We start from the raw sequence: 17,029 nt of genomic DNA on the forward strand, positions 1-17,029 counted from the left end.
TTAACCAGACTCATCCAAACCCCAGCTTTCCCTGGTTCTTTACTCTGGCGCTTAGCCATATTAGTGCTGTGTGGAGCCTGACCCAAGGAGAAAGACTTGTTTCCAACAATTCCCTGGGGGAGAAGGAGGGGGTCCCTGGTGACTCAGGAAAAGGTGCTGGGAACAGGGCTTCTCAGGTTTCTTTGGACTTGATCATTATTAAAGAGGAAACAACAATAATAGAGACGGGGAGCAGAGACAGATAATTAAGATATAAGCTGGCAGACTGGCCAGTCAAAGGAAAACAGACACAGAATACAAGTAAATTTGTTTTTCATTGCTATTTCTGGGGAAGAGACAGTAAAATATTTTATCTTCCAGATGCTCTATCGCTGGACATCCCACCGTGCAACTAACTTCCCCTTATCCTCTTGCCCCAAACAAAAGCAGTTTGACATGTGAAAAAGAGTTGTTCCTAGTAAAGGTTCTGTGGCTGAAACTTAACGAAGGAGATCCTATCGACTTTTTTTTGTTGTTGTTCTCTTCTCCTCCTAAAGCAAGTTATTTATTGTCCAGCCAATCAACAAATGTTTAAGACTGGCCACGGTGGCCCACGCCCATAAACCCAGCACTTTGGGAGGCTGAGGCAGGCGGATCACGAGGTCAGAAGTTCAAGACCAGCCTGACCAACAAGGTGAAACCCCATCTCTACGAAAAATTAGCCGGGCGTGGTGGCACACACATGTAATCCCAGCTCCTTAGGAGGCTGAGGCAGGAGAATTGCTTGAACCTGGGACGCAGAGGCTGCAGTGAGATGATCACGCCACTGCACTCCAGCCTGAGTGACAGAGTGAGACTGTCTCAAAAAAAAAAAAAAAAAAAAATTAGCAGGCATCTGTATCCCAGCCATTTGAGAGGCTGAGGCAGGAGAATCACTTGAACCTGGGAGATGGAGGTTGCAGTGAGCTGAGATCACACCACTGCACTCCAGCCTGGGGGATAAAGTGAGACTCTGTCTCCAAAAAAATAAAAAATAAAAATAAAAAACAAATGTTTAATGAGGCCTAGCATTGTCCTAGGTACACTGTATTAAGCATACATATAAATGTATAAGACACAGTCTCTACCAATTTAAGGCATATAATCTTCTAGCCACCTTCTTTTTTGGTTACCTGTTATCCTTTTTTTTTTTTTTTTTTTTTTTTGTTGAGATCTTGCCATTGCACTCCAGCCTGGATGCCAAGAATGAAACTCTGCCTCAAAAAAAAAAAAAAAAAAAAAAAAAAATCTGCTGTCAGCGATGTTTACCTTTGAATGGTTTCAAATCATAGCTTCTAACTATGAAACAAAACTTAAAACCTGGGTTTTGTCCCAGATTAAAAGGAAATTGTTGGCCAGGTGTGGTGGATCACACCTGTAATCCCAGCACTTTGGGAGGTGGAGGTGGGCCGATCACTTAAGGTCAGGAGTTCCAGACCAGTCTGGCCAACATGTCGAAACCCAGTCTCTACTACATATACAAAAAAAATTAGCGAGGCATGGTGGCATGTGCCTATAGTCCCAGATACTTGGGAGGCTGATGCAGGAGAATCACTTGGACCCAGGTGGCAGAGGTCGCAGTGAGCTGAGATCTTGCCATCGCACTCTAGCCTGGGAAACAGAGCAAGATTCCGTCTCAAAAAAAGAAAGAAAATGTTGGTCAGGCACAGCGACTCACACTTGTAATTCCAACACTTTGGGAGGCCAAGGCAGGAGGCTTGAGTCTTGAGTTGGAGACCCGCTTGGGCAACATAGTGAGGACCTCATCTTTGCAATAAAAAAAATTAGCCAGATGTGGTGGTGTGTGCTTGTAGTCCCAGCGACTCGGTGGGGCTGAGGTGGGAGGACTGCTGGAGCCATGATCACACCACTGCACTCCAGCCTGGGCGACAGAGTGAGGCCCTGTCTCTCAAAAAGAAAAAAAAAACGAAAAGAAAAGCTCTTGAACAGGTGAGGATGAAAGAGGAAATGCAAGAGCTCATTGTCAGAGTTCTCGAAGACATACCATATAGGTAGGTGTCTACTCCTTCCAGGGGTGAGGCTCAGTGTCAGGCAGATAAGGATTGCTGGGAAGAGAAACAAAGTTTCTACATTCACTGTTCTATCTGATGGAGCCAAAGTCAGGAAGTCCTTGAGAGGGTACAGCTGGGCCAGAAAAGGGGCTCTCTCTTCAGATGTGAGGTCATGCCTCTGGAGCAATCCCAGGGCAGTTGGGGATTACAGCACAGGGAGGGTGGAGGAGTGACGCGGGAATGAGGGGAGACTGCGTTTCCTGCCTGAGCAGCAGGAGCACGTGTGGCTGAGGGTGTGTGGATGTGATGTGCCTGTGTGTTGGGAGAGAGAGAGAAAAACGATAAAAAGGAGCTCGAAGTTGTCCCAGGTAGACAGAGGGGATGCCAACTCAGAGTGAGATGAAAAGGGACTTTTTTTTTTTAAGTCAGCTTTTCAGCTTTTTTTTTTTGCTCTTGTAGCCCAGGCTGGAGTGCAATGGCACCATCTTGGCTCACTGCAACCCCCACCTCCCGAGTTCAAGCAAGTCTCCTGGGAGAGTTCAAGCAAGCCTCAGCTTCCCCAGTAGCTGGGATTACGGACATGCGCCACCACGCCCAGCTAATTTTGTAATTTTAGTAGAGACGGGGTTTCTCCATATTGGTCAGGCTGGTCTCAAACTCCCAACCTTAGGTGATCCGCCCGCTTCAGTCTCCCAAAGTGCTGGGATTATGGGTGTAAGCCACTGCACCCGGCCTTCAGCTTGTTTTTTATAGCCACATTCATTCAACAAATATATAGTGAATGCCTACTGTGTGTCAAGGTTCATGGTTCTGGAGACGCAGTGATGACAGAAAAATAAAGCAAGGTAGCTGGGCGCGGTGGCTCACACCTGTAATCCCAGCACTTTGGGAGGCCGAGGCGGGTGGATCACGAGGTCAAGAGATCGAGACCATCCTGGCCAACACGGTGAAACCCCGTCTCTACTAAAAATACAAAACATTAGCCAGGCATGGTGGTGCGTGCCTATAGTCCCAGCTACTAGGGAGGCTGAGGCAGGAGAATTACTTGAAACTGGAAAACGGAAGTTGCAGTGAGGTGGGGGTTCTCGCCACTGCCCTTCAGACTGATGATAGAGCAAGACTCTGTCTCAAAAAAAAAAAAAAAAAGAAAGAAAGAAAAAGCAAGCAAGGTAGAAGGGAGATAGTGAGGCAGGCAGTGGTTGCTTTTGCTATGGGTGATTAGGGAAAGCCTCACTGCTGAGGTGACATTTAAGCAGATACCAGAACAAGGTGAGGGAAATAGCTGGAATGAGAGCGGTCTGGGCAGAAACAGCGGTGGCTCACGCCTGTAGTCCCAGCACTTTGCGGGGCCGAGATAGGTGGATAACTTGAGTCCAGCAGTTCAAGACCAGCCTGGCCAACATGGTGAAACTGTGTCTCTGCTACAAAATACAAAAATTAGCTGGGTGTGGTGGAATGCGCCTGTAATCCCAGCTACTCAGGAGGCTGAGGCAGGGAAATTGCTTGAATCCGGGAGGCGGAGGTTGTAATGAGCCAAGATCGCACGTATTTCAGCCTGGGTGACAGAGTGAGACTCTATCTCAGAGAAAAAAAAATAATACTGTGGGGATAGCAAGCGCAAAGGCCCTAGAGTATGCGGGAAGGCAGAAGCATGCTTAGTATGGTCAAGGAACAACAAAGAAGCTAATGTGCCTAGACTCGTGTGAAAGAAGGAAAGAGCAGCAGTGAAAGACGAGGTCACAGAGGAAGAAGGAAGCCAGGTCATGTGGCACTTTATAAGCCTTTGTAAAACCTAAGAAAGGATCACTCTGGCTGGTGTATGGCGGACAGACTGTTGGGGGAGGGGCAACAGCAGAAACGGAAAGCCCTATTAGCATGCTGTAGCCATAATCCAGATGAGACCTAATGGTGGCTTAGAGCAGGTTAGGAGCAGTAGAGGCAATGAGAAGGGGTCGGTTGTATTCTGGATGTATTTTGAAGATGGAGCTAGCAGATTTTCTGGCTGATGAATGCAGTGTGAGAGAGAAGAGTTCAGGATGATTCCAGGATTTCTGGCCTGGGCACTGCTTACACTGCCAAGGACTGTATTGAATAGGTACAAATACTGGTTTGCAAATTTGTTAAAGCAGCGACTGGTTGGCAACTCCTGATTGTGTGGCTATCCGGGATAATTGACCTGGACACTCATCTCTTGAAGCTAGCCACCTAAGGTAGGAGGAGATGTGGACAACAGGAATGAGCGACTTTCATACCCAGCTTGACCATAAGATTGGATGTTAGACTGTCTTGGGTAAATATGCTAATGGTAATAGTTGGCATTAGCACTGGAGTTTCAAATTATTCTCTAATCATTTCAAGAAGACATCCTGTCCAGGAGCGGTGGCTCACGCCTGTAATCCCAGCACTTACGGAGGCTGAGGCAAGTGGATCACCTGAGGTCAGGAGTTCGAGACCAGCCTGGCCAACATGGTGAAACCCTGTCTCTACTAAAAAAATACAAAAAATTAGCCAGGCATGGTGGCAGGTGTTTGTAATCCCAGCTACACAGGAGACTGAGGCAGGAGAATCGCTTGAATCCAGGAGGCAGAGGCTGCAGTGAGCTGAGATCGTGTCATTGCTCCCCAGCCTGGGTAACAATAGCAAAACTCTGTCTCAAAAAAATTAAAGAAAAGAAGACATCCTGAAGAAGACAGTATGTCTTGGGAATAATGGGCATTAAGGATTGAAGTTTCTGCTAACCATGTGGTAGTTCAGGTCACTGCACATTGACTGAGCTCCTATGAATGGCCAGTCACAGAGCAAGGTGCTGGGAATAAAAAGATAAGTCAGACAGGCTGTCTGCCCAAGAGCGTTCACAGTCTAGTGAAGGTGGCCAACACAGAATCAATTCTAATCCTGTGATGAAGTCTGTGATTAGAAAAAAAGATGAATATTAAAAAGGCAAGCCTGGGTAACATAGCAAGACACTGTCTCTACAAAAATAAAAATAAAAATTAGCTGGGTGTGGTGGCATGCCTATAGTCTCAGCTACTCAGGAAGCTGAGGCAGGAGAATCGCTTGAACCTGGGAGGTGGAGGTGGCAGTGAGCTGAGATCGCTGCACTCCAGCCTGGGTGACAGGGCGAGCCTCATCTCAAAAAAAGTTTGCTGAACCCAGGAGTTTGAAGTTGCAGTGAGCTGTGACAGCACTAACGCCCGGGTGACAAATTGAGACCCTGTCTCGAAAATAAATAAATAATAGGGCAAAAAATGGTTCAGATAAGGGAGGTAATAACTTGGGTGGGGGGGTGGTGAAGCCCTGGAGAACGTTCTGGACAAAAGACACAATCAGTACAAAGGCACAGAGGTATGCCCAATTTTGAAGAACTAGGAAGATTTAAAAATTTTGCTGAAGCAGGCTGCAGGTAGTGGCTCACACCTGTAATTCCAGCACTTTGGGAGGCTGAGATGGGTGGATCACGAGGTCAGGAGTTCGAGACCAGCCTGTCCAACATGGTGAAACCCTGTCTTTATAGATTAAAAAAAAAAAAAAAATAGCTGAGCATAGTGATGCACGCCTGTAATCCCAGCTACTCAGGAGGCTGAGGCAGGAGAATCGCTTGAACCTGGGAGGCGGAGGTGGCAGTGAGCTGAGATGGCACCATTGCACTCCAGCCTGGGTGACAGGGCGAGACTCATCTCAAAAAAAGTTTGCTGAAGCAAAACTTTCAAGGGGGCACTGGTGTGAAGTAAAGCTACAGAGGTTAAAATCTACAGACCTTGAAGGTCCATATATTTGCTTCTAGAATTTGTCCTGCAGGGGAAATTACAATAATCTGTTTATATTTTAGGTAGAAAGGCAGTTTATGCATTTCAGGAAACATTTTTGAGCTTCTACAATATTCCAAGTATGGAAATAGATGCTGAAGATGTAAAAAAAAATTCTTAAATCATGATTGAAAACCCTAAGGCGCTTAAGCTTAAAGTCAGTGAGTGAGCCTCTGAGCAGAGGCAGGGCAGGGATTAGACAGCAGAGAAGGCACTCCAGGCATGAGGGATCTGGGGAGGGAAAGAAAAGGTGGAGTCTAGGATGACCCCTATGGGGAATGAATGGGTGGAGGATAGTACCTTTAACTGAAAGAGGAAACACAAGGGAATTTCAGTGGGCACAAGTTAGGTATGAGGAGCCGCGCTGCTTGGGGGGACCCGGGGCGGGGTGGGGGTGGGAGACTCAACAGAATGGGAACTGGAATCGTGACTCTGGTGCTCCGGGGAAGCGAGTGCCAGAGAGTTGAAAGTGTGTCCGAGGTGTGTGTTGGCAGTGGGCTTAAGCCCATGGCAGTACAACATGGAATAGTTTAGGGAGTCTGTGAAGACGGAACAGGACCTCTGAAATTGAAGTCACCCGGGAGGATTCAGTGGACACTGTCATTGTCTTCTCCTGGTCATTAAATCCTCCTTCCGTTAGTCTTTTACCTTTTGGGCAAAACAATTATTTTTATTTATTTATTTATTATATAAAGACGAGGTTTCACCATGTTGGTCAGGCTGGTCTTGAACTGCCGACCTCAGGTGATCTGCTCGCATTGGCCTCCAAAGTGCTTGGATTACAGGCATGAGCCACCACGCCCGGCCCAAAACGATTCTTTACCTGTTACTCCTGGTTCCATTTTTCCTTGTCCCCTGGATCAGCCACCCAGTCTGTTTAATCTATGAAATGTGAACACTCTGAACACACACACACCTATGGTAAAATATATGACAACAGTGGCCCTGATGACCTGAAACACAGCAGAGTTGCTCCCTGACTTTCTGCTTAAGGATTACTGGTGGTAGAGGTGGGAAAGGTGGAAAAAGAGGCAGTTTAGGGGCACGGTCTAAAGAGGTGCTGTCTCATATGGGACAATAGCCACTAGCCACATGTGGATATTTAAATTAAAATTCAAAAAAAAATTCAGTTCCTCAGTTGCACTAGCCATATTTTCAAGGGTCCAGTAACCACATATGACTAGTGGCTACTGTATTGGAAAGTGCAGATAAAGAACATGTCCATCATCATAGAAAATTTTGTTGGACAGAGCTGGAAAGTACCCATAAATGTTGCCTTCCTTCTGGACTTTGTTGAGGGCCCCTGCAGAAGTTTTGAAGAGTGAATAAGGGGGAGAAATTGATGGCAGGACAGGGAGGGTCAGGCAATAGCAAACTACTGTAGGTATAAAAGTAAAGGTGAGGCCGGGGATGGTGGCTTATGCCTGTAATCCCAGCACTTTGGGAGGCCAAGGCAAGTGGATCAAGAGGTCAGAAGTTTGAGACCAACCTGGCCAAAGTGGTGAAACCCCGTCTCTACTAAAAATAGAAAAATTAGCCAGGCACAGTGGCAGGTGCCTGAAATCCCAGCTACCTGGGAGGCTGAGGCAGGAGAATCACTTTAACCTGGGAGGTGGAGGTTGCAGTGAGCCAAGATCGTGCCACTGAACTCTAGCCTGGGTGACAGAGCAAGATTCCATCTCAGAAGAAAAAAAAAAAAAAAAGCAAAGGTGATCCAGAAGGAGGGCAGGGGGAATAAGAAAAGCCAATCAAGACTCTGAGGAAGGACCCAAGCAGTGGTTCATGGTTTATGATTATAATGGAGGCCAAGGCAGGTGGATCCTTTCAGCCCAGGAGTTCGACACCAGTCTGAGCAACGTGGTGAAACCCCATCTATAGGAAAAATAAAAAATAAAAAAAATTAGCCAAGTGTGGTGGGGCGCCTCTAGTCCTAGCTACTGGGGCCGAGGTGGGAGGATCACTTGAGCCCCTGGAGGCAGAGGTTGCAGTGACCTGAGATTGTGCTTCAGCCTGGGTGAGAGTGAGACCCTGTCTCAAAAAAAAAAAGAGAATCTGAAGGAGAAGTACAAAGGTGAAACCCATTCTTTTTCACTGGGGAGAAAGCTCATGGAGAAAAGGCCACAGAAACTTTGGTTGTGACGTTCAAAACATAAAAGAATCTTCCAACCAGGGCATCAGTCGTTATGGGAAGATCTCAAGTCAGAGAGATGGAAGCCAGTATCCAGGCACCATGTCGTGTTTTCCCAGCCTCCTTGAAGAAGGTTGAAAGAGCTGAGGGATTAAATCCAAAATGGTGCTCTGGGCCAGGAAATACATGATTTATTGAGCTTTCTTGTTTGTCTGTGGGGTAGATACTATGCCATAGGAACAGCAGTATGGGTGGAAGACCAAGGAAGGCAGTTTGGTGTTGAGAATAACATATGGGAAAAATGGGTAAGGGTCTGCAAAGTCAGGAGGAATCAGGGAGACATTCCAGAAAAGGAGTACCCAGTGAGATGAGACGCACGATGGATGTGCCTTAGTGCTGCTTGGAAGATGATCTCGCCTTATTTTTCTAACACTCTTGGAGGTAAAGCACTCAAAATAAACATGAGCTTGGCTGGGCGTGATGATTCACGCCCGTAACTCCCAGCACTTTGGGAGGCCGAGGTGGGCAGATCACCTGAGGTCAGGAGTTCGAGACCAGTATGACCAACAAAGTAAAACCCCGTCTCCACTAAAAATACAAAATTAGCCCGGCGTAGTGGCGCATGCCTGTAATCCCAGCTGTTTGGGAGACTGAGGCATGAGAATTGCTTGAACCCAGGAGGCAGAGGTTGTAGTGAGCCGAGATTGTGCCACTGCACTCTAGCCTGGGTGACAGAGCGAGACTCCATCTCAAAACAACAATAACAACAACATGATCGAAGTTAGGCAAATTTAGGACTTCCTCTAGGAGTCCATTTCCTCTCAACTCTCCACTGACTTTCATTTTGAAAAGTTTTAAATTAAAAAAAAAAAAAGCAAAGGAAAAATGGGGGAATGGCAGATAGAAAATCGGGTCACTGGGAATGGAATGGGGATAAACAAGTAAAATGAGGAGTGGAGTTAGTTCCCTAACTCTCAGGTTTCTGTCTTTCAAGGCCTTGGATGATAACTGGGTCTTCTTTACCCCTTAACCAATAGGATAAATAGGCACACTAAAAAAAAAAAATCCAGTTGGCGAGGGGGAAGAATTCACTGAGAATGAGATGGAAATAACTCGAATTGAACACCTCCCACACGAAGTATCAAGGTAAATGTCTAGGATGTCAGGCCAGAAGTCATCGTTTCAGGGGGCTCAGGCCTTCCCTGCTTTCACCTGGTCACCTTTTTCCTACTTGCAGAAAATGTGTAAAAAGCACGTTTCCCCCATTCAACTAGTGGGAGAAATTCTCAATTGGACTGTAGAGTAAGATAATTCTAGGAATAGGCAAGCCTCCACAAAGGCTCAGAAATAGCTCTACGGAAAAGAGCAAACACAGGCATTCAACACCATTGGCCCCAGAGGAGCTGAGGTGAACCCCTAGGACTGTCAGGTGGCTTTCAGATCCCACTCACTCCAGAGTCATCCCAAGTCTCGCTTCCAGCGTCCTTCTCATGAAACCAAGACTTCAGGAGACTGGTTCTGTTGTCCAACCCGAGAGAGAAGGCTAAAGGATGCCTCCTCCACGCGGGAAAGTAATGAGTTTCAGGCCTCCAGCTTCCTAGATCTTTTCCCTGGGGTCCCCCGGACCCTTAGCGTCCAAGCTCTTAGATTCTCAAGGCACTCCCTTGGGCTTTGGGGCAGGAGTCCCATTCTCTGCCTCTCCATCTCTCTGGAATTTTCCACTGCAGCTGCCTCTGCTCCCAGACACCCCTCCCTGGGCAAAATTCCCGGCTCCCTCCGCCTCCCCTTCCCTAATCACACCTCATTCCCACCCCCAGCCCTGAGGCCCAGCCCACAGTCCGGCCCACAGCCCACGCTAACCCTGGTGGTCCCAGTCAGAGAAGTGGGAGGACAGGCCCCTCGTGGAAGGGTGAGAGGGAGGGTCCCAGCCTCTCTTTAGGGCGGGGAAAAGGGACACTGGAGGGGCTGGTCCCCTGTGGGGCTGGAGTGGGGGGAGTGGCCCTCCTCACATCCCCATATAAGGCAGGACAAGCAGTTAGGCTTCTGGATTGGCTGATTCAAATGAGCATTCCACCTGGCAACAGGGTTTCTATTGGCTCTCAGGAAAAATAGGAGGAAGGTGGATGGAGGTTGTTGGTGGCGGTGATTGGAGGGGGGGAGGGGAGTGGAGGTGACCGGAGTGGGGGGCGGTTACCAGGGCAACAGGGTAAGAGCCCAGCAGGGTGTCCGAGACAGCAGGCGGGGCTGGGAGGTGGAGTGGAGGGAAGTGGAAAGGAAGGCGGGAGGGAGAGGAAAGAGCTTGATGGGGAGGGAGCGAGACTGGGAGACTGGGGGGGGGAGGGGGGCGGGTAGCAAAGGCTCCAGGAGAGGGAGATAAATGAGGCAAGAGGAGTACAGAGATGGAGATGGTGAGAGACCGCTGAAGACATCAGCCAGTGAGTCAGAGAAACAGAGTGAGAGAGGGACATGGAAAGATCTCAGAAAAGATGGACAGAGTCCGTCAAGGAAAAATCCTGGGTGGGGCCCCAAGATTTTGGAGGAGACTGAGACTGAAATATTGATAGAAAAGTCAGAAAAAGAAAACTGGAAGGCGTGTACACCAAGGGAGCAAAAGATGGTGTATTTAAGCACACAAACAAAATAATGATAATGATCATCGTGTTTATTAATAAAATGAAAATAAAAAAGATGAGGAATAATGATAACGACAGACAAATACGGCAGTGCACGCACACCAAACATCTTTTTCCAAACCCCAGCCTTCCACCCCATCTACCTTCTCCTGACCTTTAATACACAACCCAGCCCCTGTTCCCTTCTGAAATCCCAAGCTTTTCAAAATGACTCAAAGATACCGAGATGGAGGGCGAGGAGCTGAGGACGTCTGGAATAGGGTGGGGCTGGAACTCCAGACCTGGACCTGTATCATATTTGCAAAGGAGACAAGTATAACCCAGAAAGGCTAGGGAAGATGGCAGCAGAGGAATGAGAAAAGCTAAGGGACGGAAAATGTAAAAAATGAGGACAGAAAGAGGAGTTGAGGAAAGCCAGCCAAGAATAGAGGGCCAGGTGCCTGACTCAGATAAGACAAGAGCAGGGTTGTCTGGGAAAGATAGGGACCAGAGGCGAAAGGGCAGAAGAGGGTCAGGGAGGAGTGGAAAAGAGGTGAGAGAAGGATGGGAGCGATACGAGTTATAACTGGTTGTGAGGGAGGGGTCTGGGTACAAATGACGGAGGACGATGAAAGCAAATAGAAGGACCAGGCGAATGAAAGTGAGGTGAGACCGAGAAATAAGAGAGGTAGAAGATAGGGGAGAGGTGGAAGAGAGCAAAGGAGACCGGGGGCCTGACTCCCCCCCCATAACCTCACAGCAAGGGGCCAGGAAGGGAGGCACCCGGCAAGGGTCACAAGTGTCAGTCCGGCGGGAGAGGAGGCTGGGCCGCCCTTTCCGCCTTCCCATCCCTCCTCGAGGCCACCCAGAGAATGTGGATGGAGGATGAGAGAGGGAAATCCGGCGTGGTGTGAAAGGAGCGCCCGAACCCTCTTCACCTGCTTTCAGCTTTTGGTTTCTCAAACACCTGCCCTGCCTTCCCATCTGCTCCCCTCACCCCACCCCTTGGCAAAATCCCAGGGCTTTTTTTGGGGTCAGTAGGATTCTGGCCACCTCTCCAGTCCGCCCTCAAAAGCCAGACTCTACATTCGTAGGCAGTAGGTTGGGATTTGGAGAGGTGCCTCCCCGCGGGAACCCCACCCCTTTCCACCTCCTCGCCCCACTCTTTCTCCGCGGCCGTCAGTCTCTCCATTTCCCCCTCCTGGTCTCGTCCTCCCTCCCGACTCTCTGGCTCTCCCTCCCCTCGCTTTCATCCTCCTATCCCCACCTCTCCAACCTCCTCTTTCATCCCCCTCCCCTCTCCTCTCCTCCCCGCTCCCGCCTGCCCCACCCCTGGGAAGCCCCTCCCGTCGGGCAGCGCCGCTTATAAGCGGGTTCCCTTCCCGGGGGCGGCAGCGGCTGGTCGGCGGCAGCTCTGCTGGTGCGGGGGCGGCGAGCCCGGGACCGAGCGACCGCGGCCGAGCGCGCCGGCCACCGCCTGCACCGCCCTTCCGCCCGCCCTCCGGACGGCCGCAGCCCTGCGGGTCGCCGCTCCAGACCCACCCCCGCCCCACCCCGCGCGCCTCTGCCGCCTCTTCCAGAGACCCAGCTTGCCGAGCGGCCGCCGCTGCCGCTGTCGCCGCCGCCGCCGCCACCGCGCCAGGTTCCGGCCGCGGCCACCCTCCGCCGTCCAGGGCCCCTCCGTCTCGGCCCCGGGACCCCGGCTCCCCGCCAGCCCCGGCCCCGGCCCCGGCACCATGTCGGAGAAAAGCGTGGAGGCAGCGGCCGAGTTGAGCGCCAAGGTACGGGCGGGGGCGGCGGCGGCCCGGACCCCGCGCGGCCCCGGGGCCCGGCGCGGTCGTCCGCCCCGGGCCGCCCCCGACGGCCCCGCGCGGCCCTCGCGCCCGGGTCCTAGCGGACCCCACTGCGCCCTCCCACCGCTCCGCGGCCCGGCGCTGCCTACCCGGCTCCGCGCGGCCCGCGCCAGCGCCCTCTAGCTGCCCTGCGCGCACCGCGCCGCGGCGTCCGGCCTCGCCGCTCCGGTCGCGCCGGCCCCCGCAGCCGTCCCCACCCCTCTCCGGCCCCACCTCGCCGGCCCGCCGGATCCGTCCGGCTGCCCGTCCGAGCGCCCCGAGTCTCACTTCGCCGCGCCCCCTCCCCGCGCCCCGCTGCCCCGCTGCCCCGCTGCCCCGTCTCTTCTTGCAGCCTGACCTCACCTTTCCTCGCTAAGCGGGTTGAGATCCGCAAGTGTAAACAGGACTCTCCCCGGAGGCTGCTCCTCCCGGCCCCTCCCCGCGGCCCGACCGTCGCTCGCTCCTCTCCCCGGACGGCGGCCGCCTCTGTTTTCTCATTTCTTCCCCTCCGCTGGCTTTCAGCTTTCTTTTCTCTTCGTCCCCTTCCCACGTACACACTGAAAGAATCTCGAATTCCTAAAAATTAGAAGCGGGACAGGAATAGCCTTCGAAAAAGCCGAGGCTGGCATTGCACGGCGTTGCGTCCGGCTGTCCTCGCCCTCATCAGCTCCCTTCCCCGGCCCCATCCGTTCGCCCTTGCCTCTCTTCCAGCCTTCCTCTAATTTCCCCAGGGACCATGCAGAGTGTCGCTTTGGGAAATTAACTCGGCCGGGGTTTGGGGGCTGGGAGCCCTATCTTGTGTGTGTGTGTGTGTGTATGGGGGTGGGAGGTCGCTGAGGAGCCGCCACGCAGGTCTCCCTGAGGCCTGCGAAGTGAAACGGGGGGAGCCAGGGGGTTGACGGCGGTGGGAGAGGGGCTATGTGTGCTGTCTGCCAAGGTGCGCCCGTGTGGCCCTCCGGCGAGCTGCGCGGTGGCATGTGACTTCACTGAGTAGGTGTCTTTGTATGTCTGAAATCCAGCGAGTGTGTGGGACTGCCCGTGTCGGTTACATGTGTGCATGTGGAGACGTAGATGTTCTGGAGCCATGTTGTCGCTTTGTGAGTGCTGAGTGGTGCTGCTGTGCTCCCGTGCTGTCTCAAGAGTGTGTACCAGAAGGGCCCAGCGCTGGGCCATGTGTCTCCCATCGCGTGGGTGCTCCTCTCTAGCTGTGTCTGTGCATCGCTGTCGGCCGGTGTCGGTGTATGTGCCTGTGTTGAGTAAATGAGGCCACAGGGCCGCCTAGCAGAAGATCTGGGGCCCAGGTCACATATTCTCCTGGAATAGGGATCATGGAAGGACAGTGACCAGAAGGACAGAACAGGGGAGGAGAGGGCCCGGCCCCTTGAACTTTGGTCTCTGGTATTCTCCCTCCCTCCCTCCATCAGCCCAGATGGGAAAGTCAGGCCAGGGCCATACGGACTTGGTGCTGGGGCCCCGAGAAAAGTTGACCAGCTCCTTGCTCTCCTGGCCCAAGATGTGGGGAAAAGCCCACGAGGTGGTGGAAATGCCATACTGACCTTGTGGCACAGAAATGAAGAGCTCATGGCGGGGTGGAAGGGCAACCTCGCAGGAGTGAAGGTGAAGTGTTCTGAGCTACCCTTAAAGAGAAAAGCGAATTGGGTGCCCCCCAGGCCAGCCGTTCCGCACCAAGCCCCTCTCCCTCTCCTGTTCCAGAAAGGACCCCCTCTCCCAGGGTGATCCTCTCACACAGGAGACTTCCATTCACATGGAATCAGATACACAGCATGGCACATCAACACCAGATCAGATCACACAAGGACACCTACCCTGTTACACTGTGCCTGCCAAGAAGTGGGTGGGGAGAGGACTGGAATCTGAATTGGGAGGCTAGTGTAGTGTCCAGAAGGGACCCACATGGGCATCTCCTGCTGCCGTATCAGAACAGGACATCAACCTATGGCTGCTAGGATCTTGGGGTGAAGGAGAGGGGCCGGCTGGTGGGAGGGTCTACGAGACAGGCCCCTCCCTCTTCTCCATTCCTGTCCCACCCCAGTCACAGACCTTGTTTGTTTCTCCCTCCTTGTCTCCCACGCCTGCTACTCTTCCATTCCTTGTTTCCTCTCCTTCTTCACCTACATTTCCACTGGAAATGGCTACCTCCACTCTTCCACTACACCCATGCGTAACGGGAGGCAGGGAGGAGGGAACTACTTGAACTGTTTTGGGGCGGGGAGGGCAGAAAGTGGGAGGGGTGCTGGGAATGTGCTGAGGGGCTCTCCGTCTCCAGTAGCGTTTGGCCAAGTAGGGGCCTGAGGATTAGGGAGACAGAGACCTAGAGAAACAAAGACCTTAGAAGCTGAAGGGGAAGCTGGGAGGGATGTCCTGGAGAGAGAGTCCTCAGGAAAAGGCCCCAGAGGTAGACAAAAGGCAGAGCTGGGCCGCCAGTGGGGGGGCAGGCAAAGGAGGCGGAGGGATGCGGGCGGGGGTGGGGCACTGAGGCTGCAAGCAGATGGAGAGGATTTGCTTTGCTGAGCTGAACTCTTCAGCCAGTGAGGTTTGGGAGAACTTGATGGGGGTGGGGATCATTACCCTGGTTGCCTGCTCCCCCTTCATCCCTTTCCCAGCCCACCTTGGGTCTTCGGGAAGGAGGTGTTTGGTCTCAACCTCTTGGTGGCCCTAATGCAAGGACCCTGGGGCCCCTGTCTGTCTCTAAGCTGTGTCCACCTTCATTTCACACACCTCTAAGCTCACCGCAGAGGGAGAACTGGGGCTGCAAGCCATTCGTGGTGAGAACTGTGACCTCTTTCTCCCTTTCAGGACCTGAAGGAGAAGAAGGAGAAGGTGGAGGAGAAGGCAAGCCGGAAAGAGCGAAAGAAAGAAGTGGTGGAGGTGTGGAGGGGTCGGGAGGGGGGGAGCACACCTGCCCCACCATCTTCCCTCCCAGTCATCTCATCCTTCTTCCACTTTCCTTCTGAGGCTGCCGGGTCCTGCCCTTCACCCCAGCCCTCCCATCTTTGCCGCCCCACCCTGAGGCCTTTTACCCCCCCAGTGCCCCGTCCCATTGGTGCTGATGGTGGGCTGATGGTGGGCGAGGCACGAAGCCAGCCTGAGGTTGCTCCCTCTCCTGGTCCCCACAGGAGGAGGAGAACGGGGCTGAGGAGGAAGAAGAAGAAACTGCTGAGGATGGAGAGGAGGAAGATGAAGGGGAAGAAGAAGGTGGGGAGGGGCAGGGGAGGCCAGGCCGGCAAAGTCCAGGCTCAAAGGAGCAGAGTCAGGGTGGGTTTGAAGACCTGAGGCAGGGCTGAGGGCGACCACAGGGGGTCTCTGCCGGAGCTTCCAGCCCTTCCCCAATGACCCGTTTCTGGCTCCTCAGATGAGGAAGAAGACGACGAGGAAGACGAAGGGCCCACGCTGAAGAGAGCTGCCGAAGAGGAGGTTTGGGCTGGGTTGCCGGGCCTGAGGGGCTGTCAGGGATGCAGCCGGGCCGGGCGCCCTTTGGATTTGGACCCAGGTCCCTGTGCGGCAGGGGTGGGGGCTGGAACAGGAGCGGGACATGGGGAGGGCTCCCCTCCCATTTTACAGCTCCCCCATTCTCTCCCTCTCCACAGGATGAAGCGGATCCCAAGCGGCAGAAGACAGAAAATGGGGCATCAGCGTGAGCCCCTGCCAACAGGCTGGGGGTGGGAGGCCTCTTTGGGCCTGGAGGTGGGGGTGGGGGCAGACAAGTCCCGCCACTCTTCCCCTGGCTCCCCGCTCTGGGCCCTGCACCAGAGCTGCCACCCTCTTCTTTCTCCCCAGCCTTCTCATCTCCACCTCCCAGACACTGCCCCCTCCACCGTCACTCTGCCATTGTTCCACCTCCTGACCTGCTCCATCTGAGCTCCCCAGCTGGCCCCCAACTGCCCCTCTCTCTTTGCTGTTTCTCCCTCCCCTCCCAGCCCTGTCCTTCCTCTGGTAGCCTCTCCCACCTAACCTCTGCATCCCCCAGCCTCGTGGCCTGCCCCGTCCCTATCCTGCCTGACCCCTGGATCTCCCTCAGATCCCCTCTTCACAGACAGCGCCAGGCCTGGGTGGGGCCGGGGTTGGGGCCGAGCCCCACAGCTGCCCCCCTCCCCTCCCTTTTTTGTATAATTTAATAAAGAAATGGTCGCGCTTCTGTTTTTAACCTGTCTCCTGCTTTCCCGGGGATCCACTCAGTGTGATGGAAGGGCAGAGGGAGGAGGGTGGCTGACCTCACATTGTGCCAGGACACTTTTCTTTGATACAAAAGCAGCAGCACACTCCCACCACCCACGACTCAAGAAGACAAGATCAGCCCTCGAGGGGTGGCCTGGAGCCCAGCTCTTCGCAGAGCTGACTTATGTCCTGTTTTGGATTCTCAGGGATGCTCCTCCCCAGCAATACACACTTCCCTGCTAACCCACACAAGACCTAGACACTGCTGAGCCCAGTGGAAAGCTACCAGCTCTATTGTGCTGAACCAGGCACTGAGCAACAGCCCAGAAACAGGAAGTCCTGCCCCTGAGCTGGGAGAGGGCTGGTAGTCCTGGGTCTCAGCCTCCTAGGATCTGGAGTGAGCTGCCAGGCATCAAAGATGCCCTCTGGCTGGCACGGAAGCGAG

General features: G+C 53.0%; 1 protein-coding gene across 2 annotated transcripts; it reads left to right on the forward strand.

Annotated features, from left to right (window-relative positions):
- Positions 1–11,748: 11,748 nt before the first annotated feature.
- PTMS (parathymosin) lies at positions 11,749–16,573 on the forward strand. Of its 2 annotated transcripts, none has more exons than XM_074403437.1 (5): positions 11,749–12,357; positions 15,226–15,297; positions 15,546–15,624; positions 15,782–15,919; positions 16,017–16,573. In XM_074403437.1, exons 1-5 carry the CDS (start codon positions 12,313–12,315, stop codon positions 16,019–16,021), a joined length of 339 nt encoding a protein of 112 aa, XP_074259538.1. In that variant the 5' UTR covers positions 11,749–12,312; the 3' UTR covers positions 16,022–16,573. The 2 variants fall into 2 exon arrangements, with proteins under 2 accessions (XP_074259538.1, XP_039317498.1); XM_039461564.2 differs by having other exon boundaries at positions 11,753–12,357; positions 15,782–15,843.
- The last annotated feature ends 456 nt before the right edge of the window (positions 16,574–17,029 follow it).

This window comes from Saimiri boliviensis, chromosome 7 (genome assembly GCF_048565385.1).
Source record: "Saimiri boliviensis isolate mSaiBol1 chromosome 7, mSaiBol1.pri, whole genome shotgun sequence".
NCBI classification, from domain to species: Eukaryota; Metazoa; Chordata; class Mammalia; order Primates; family Cebidae; genus Saimiri; species Saimiri boliviensis.

Excerpts from the sequence above, each read along its gene's own strand:
- PTMS (XM_074403437.1), top strand. The coding sequence starts at position 12,313 with ATGTCGGAGAAAAGCGTGGAGGCAGCGGCCGAGTTGAGCGCCAAG. Across the intron at positions 12,358-15,225 it reads CGGCCGAGTTGAGCGCCAAG|GACCTGAAGGAGAAGAAGGA; the intron begins GTACGGGCGGGG and ends TCTCCCTTTCAG. Across the intron at positions 15,298-15,545 it reads GAAAGAAAGAAGTGGTGGAG|GAGGAGGAGAACGGGGCTGA; the intron begins GTGTGGAGGGGT and ends TGGTCCCCACAG.